The sequence below is a fragment of the Poecilia latipinna genome, unplaced genomic scaffold (assembly GCF_001443285.1).
Source record: "Poecilia latipinna isolate Pla-1442-1.1 unplaced genomic scaffold, P_latipinna-1.0 Scaffold1485, whole genome shotgun sequence".
NCBI lineage: Eukaryota > Metazoa > Chordata > Actinopteri > Cyprinodontiformes > Poeciliidae > Poecilia > Poecilia latipinna.
Genome location: NW_015114101.1, coordinates 65,577 through 70,328, shown reverse-complemented (window position 1 = coordinate 70,328; position 4,752 = coordinate 65,577). Strand labels below are relative to the sequence as shown.

General features: G+C 49.4%; 1 protein-coding gene across 2 annotated transcripts in view; it reads right to left on the bottom strand.

Annotated features, from left to right (window-relative positions):
• Positions 1 to 6: 6 nt before the first annotated feature.
• Positions 7 to 4,752, bottom strand: part of LOC106963001 (glutamate receptor ionotropic, NMDA 1-like) — a 21,407-nt gene continuing 16,661 nt past the window's right edge. Inside the window, exons 8-9 of one of the 2 annotated variants that reach the window (XM_015057703.1) lie at positions 2,312 to 2,413; positions 7 to 946 (exon numbers count right to left, since the gene is read on the bottom strand). In XM_015057703.1, coding sequence (XP_014913189.1) covers positions 881 to 946; positions 2,312 to 2,413 — 168 coding nt within the window. In that variant the 3' untranslated portion in view covers positions 7 to 880. The remainder of the gene's footprint in view (positions 947 to 2,311; positions 2,414 to 4,752) is intronic. The other variant, XM_015057704.1, reaches the window with a different exon arrangement.

Below are 4,752 nucleotides of genomic sequence, written 5' to 3'. Positions count from 1 at the left end.
AAATGTAATTTTGTGTGATTTCCTCCAGCTCACCTCTGAACTGGAAACATCGGTGACCTGAATTTAACCGACAGCCAGACTCTAAAGTTTGAGGGATAAATATTATTTTTATCCCAGTTAATGATGCAGACGGACGATGAATTATTCCTGAATGCTGAGCAATGCGCTCCCAGACCAGTAGGTGGCGCTGCAGGCTGACTGGAGAGGAAACCGCTGCTTCCTTCCTTCTCCAGAGGCTCCACCCACTTAGCAAAGCCCAGGGATTTGATTGGTCACAGCAGGGAAGTGTTTGTTGATATTTAAAGGAAACAGCATTGATGGATTTATGAGCTACAACCATAAAAACCAGTTTAAGCTGCTTCTGGAACTGGTCGGGACGTTTGATATGTGTGTGAGAGGAAACGGGAACAGAACTATACAACTTCTTTCAAAATAAAAGATTGGTTGCAGGAAGCTGGTGGCTACAAGTGGAGCAATGCGCGTGTGTGAGCGTGTGTGTGCATTGCTATGACTGTGAGGACCGTAGGGTAACCTGTCCTTATGAGGACACATGTTGGTGTGGGGACATTTTGAGAAATGTCCCCACACCAACATGTGTGAGCGTATGTGTGTGTGTGTTTCAGGATTTCTCACCTTATAAGGACCATTTTCCCTACATTGTGAGGACCCACTGCTCCTCATGGGGCCCAAAGCCCAGGGCCCCATGAAGAGCAGTGCTGTCTTAAGGTTTGGGTCAGGCTACAGAAATGCATGAGAAATTAATGGAAGTCAATGCAAAGTCCTCGTGAAGATATAAAGACGTAAGGGGTGTGTGTGTGTAGTATGTGTGTGTGGCTCAGCAGCAGCAGTGCAGCTTGCTCGCCCTCTGCGCCTCTCTGTCTCAGACCACCGTGCTGACGGAGGGATCCGATAGGTTGAGCTGGCCAGTGATGTCCGTCGGGTACGGCTACAGCAGAGGGACAAAAACAGGGAGAGACAGAAAAACAGATGTGAAATGGACGCCGACCCAGCCGCAGGTTCTGCCTGAGCTCACTCTTTCTGGGTCGGTTCTGATCCAGAGCTTCTCTACTGAACGGCTATCAGCAGTGGTGGAAGAAGCCAGACGTCCTGCAGCAGCTTCACTGATGTCCATCAGCCTCATGTCCAGGTTCCTCCAGATCCAACGTGTTGAACGTCTCCATGAAGCAGCTAATGTTTTGTGACCTGCAGTACCAGCGCAGGGCTGTAGGGGGCAGTGTGTCCTCAAAGGGAAAATCTGCTGCTGCTGCTGCTGAGATGGACGGTTTGTTCATAGCGCAGCAGATCTTCCAGCCAACTGCTAGTCAACTTGTCGGGTCGCGGGAGCAGCAGCTTCAGAGGGGAAGCTGAAGTTTCCCGGAAAAACATGAGACTTGACAGGAATAACAACAGGCCCTGTTGTTACTGATCCATCGGTTTCTGACCCGGCCCGGTTCTCTGGCCTGCAACAACATTAGGAGCTGAAACCATCCATCCCATAATACGGCGGCGGATCCAGTCTGTAACCGGATCAAAGGAAGCAGATTCCTCTTCCTCCCGGCTGGAGTCTTCCTCAGCCAGTAGAGCAGGTTTCTCCACCACCGCTGATGAAGCCGTTCGCTCTAACCTGGAGTCTGTCTGCTCAAACAGGAAGTGTATGTGTGTGTGTGTGTGTGTGTGTGTGTGTGAGGCTATAGTCGGTCGTGCTTGCAGAGGAGGACAGAGGCAGAGTGTGTGTTTGCAGTCTGGACACCATTTAAACCCACTGAGAGAAAAACACTCATATAGGAAGTAAAGAGAAATGAGTCGGTCCAGCAGCCGTGCCCGTCCCTGAAAGGACAGCTGTCTCTGTCTTCACATGCAACTGAGGACAGGAGGACACCAGAAAGGACAGAGGAGAGCTGGTGCCAGAGTCTGAAACAGAGACGGGTTAGAGGACAGAGACACGTCTCCGCCGGGCGACCTGAGGACGAGAGGCTGGACGTTAGTGGAGGAGACAGAGAGGGACAGGACAGGAAGAGGCAGACGAGACAGACATGGGACACCACACAGGCTGACCCTCTTCCCTTCTCCTTTGCAAGAAGACGACGCGATCAGTGTGGGACTACAGCTGGACCTGACTGCCTGCAGGCGTCCAACATGCCGCCTGTCTCTCCGTCTCACGGTGGGACAAATGTGATGGGGACAGAGAGATCAGGAGAGGACCGAGCTGATGGGAGGGACAAAGAAGGAGGGAAATAAAGGAGTGAGGAGGAGGAGGGGACGGACAGGAAGCGATGGAAGACAGGAGGACAGGTGGTCTTCGTGTCCTTACCGTGGCGTCCCCGGGGGCCAAACGGCGTTTGAGGTCGGAGGTCGAAGTGATGGACCTAAAAGAGGTTTGGGACTCTGGCTCTGCTCTACCACTTTTCCTATCCTACAATAGATCATACGATAGGCGCACACACACATTAACAGGCGGCAGAGACACTGCAGCTAACACTCAGGCCAGCAGGGGGCGACATGGGAGAGGGGCGGGCAGAGGGTGATGGGCAGCGTCTGGACACCGGAGGACACAGAGTGAAGGACAAGGAACCAGAGAGGAGCAACCAAACGTCAGCTCGGCCGCCATGTTGGGAGGGGCAGCAGCTCTGCTCTGCTCTGTTCTGATTGGTTGTTTTTCTGACTTCATCATTTCCTGGTTCCCTTTGCTCCTTCTGTTTTACTGTCAAACAGAAGTTGTGATGTGTAGCCATGGCAACGGAGTATTGTTCCTAAACCGGGAGCAGCTGATCAGCATCTCATAAGCTCAAACACCTGAACTTTGACCTCATCCCAGAGGAGCTGAAAGGGGCTCTGTGAAATCAGAGAAAGGATGAAGTTCAAACCGTCTCTCCCTCAACTCCAACGTCTCTCTAACCGTACGGCCTGACGGAGAGTTAAAGAGGAGCGGCAAAAGCAAAGGAGAAGGATTAGCAGAGCTAGCTAACAACTGATGATGTCATCCAGGATGTTACTGTGGAGCTCTGTGGCCCAGAATGGAGCTGTTAGCATGTTAGCATGAAACTCTCATACAGCAACACAACTTTCATTTAAACGCCTTCATGTTTGAGTTTCACACTCTAATATGTCGAACATTAATATTTATCTGAAGATCTGAAACATCTCTGTGATAAATCAGAACTCTATATATACATTTATATGGATTTTACGCAGTATTTTTGTGCTTCTTTTTTTCTTTATATTTTCTCACAAGATGGCGGACAGCAGGAGGGCCAACGCCACTCACAAGATGACGGCCGCTTGACGTTGGAGTGGACAGAGAGCGGTTCTTCTGGCTGCTGGATGAACGGCCGAATCTCCTCAGGGAAAACCTCCAACATTGGCTGACTGCATCTGGTCAGGTTCTGTCATCAGAACCTCGTCCTGGATTCACTGTGGAACCACAGACTGACCCGGTTCTGGTCCAGTTCTGCTGCTGCATCAGGACTCTAACTGGGGGGTGGTGTGGTGGCGCAGGTTCAATTCCCGGCCTGGTGACCTTTGCCACATATCTTCCCTTCTCTCGTTACCTGGTTTCCTGTCAATTCACTGTCACATAAAGAGCCAATGAACCTCTGTCGGTCCTACTGAGCACGCTCCGTCCCGCAGGTCCTACTGAGCGCGCTCCGTCCCGCAGGTCCTACTGAGCGCGCCCTGTCCTGACAGGAAGCTTCATCCAGCAGGTCAGGGAGAACAGGGCGGCCAGCGAGCGCCTGCTGGATTTATTCAGCTAATTTAGCTACGATACAATAATGATGTATTTACATAACATAATTAATGAAGCATAACTGTATTCATAAAGTGTAATTTTGTATTACATATAGATAAAACATTCTGATCTGTTTGTAGGACAGAATCAGCTGAACAGAACCGCTGAGGTCCAAACCTACAGACACTGGAGGCTGACCAGGACCAGGTCACACTGTGTGTGTGTGTGTGTGTGTGTGTGTGTACTTTGTGTCCATCTGTTCAGCGCAGCAGCAGGTTTTCTGGCCGCCTGCAGCCTTCAGTCTGTCCCGTTGCCTCTGTGTGTTTAATAATAACTACATCGGCTCCCTGTAGCTCAGAGAACAGACTGTAAAATACTGTTAGTTTATAAATCACTGGACGGTTTAGGACCACAACACATTATAGATCTGTTGTTGTTGTATCAACCTTCCAGACCCCTCAGGTTCTGGTTCTGCTCTGCATCCAGAACCAGAACCAAACGAGGAGAAGCAGCATTCAGCTTCTATGCATCACGAATTTGGAACAAATTTCCAGAAAACTGTAAAACAGCTGAAACACTGAGTGTCTTTAAATCCAGACTAAAACCCTCCTGGTTAGTTTATTTGAAACATAATCAGTTATGAATTTAACGACGGCATCGACTTAATGTGACGTTTTGATTGTTGATTCTCTGCTGCATGACTTTGTGTTTTTGTGATGTGAAGCTCTTTGAAATGCCTGCTGCTGAAATGTGCTGTACAGATACAATCTGATTGATTGATTGAATAATCTCTAATCTTTAATAATCTGCTGAGTAGCAAAACTAAAGCCAGCAGAGAATCTCAGTCTCTATCATCAGAGCCTTTAAATCACCTTAACAGACGAGGTTTTAAACAAAAAGCTAATAATCAATAATTCATTCATCAGGAAAGTCAGCTGTGTGTGTGTCTGCGTGTGTGTGTGTGTCTGCGTGTGAGTGTCTGCGTGTGAGTGTGCGTGTCGGCGTGCCTCAGCGGGTTCATGGGG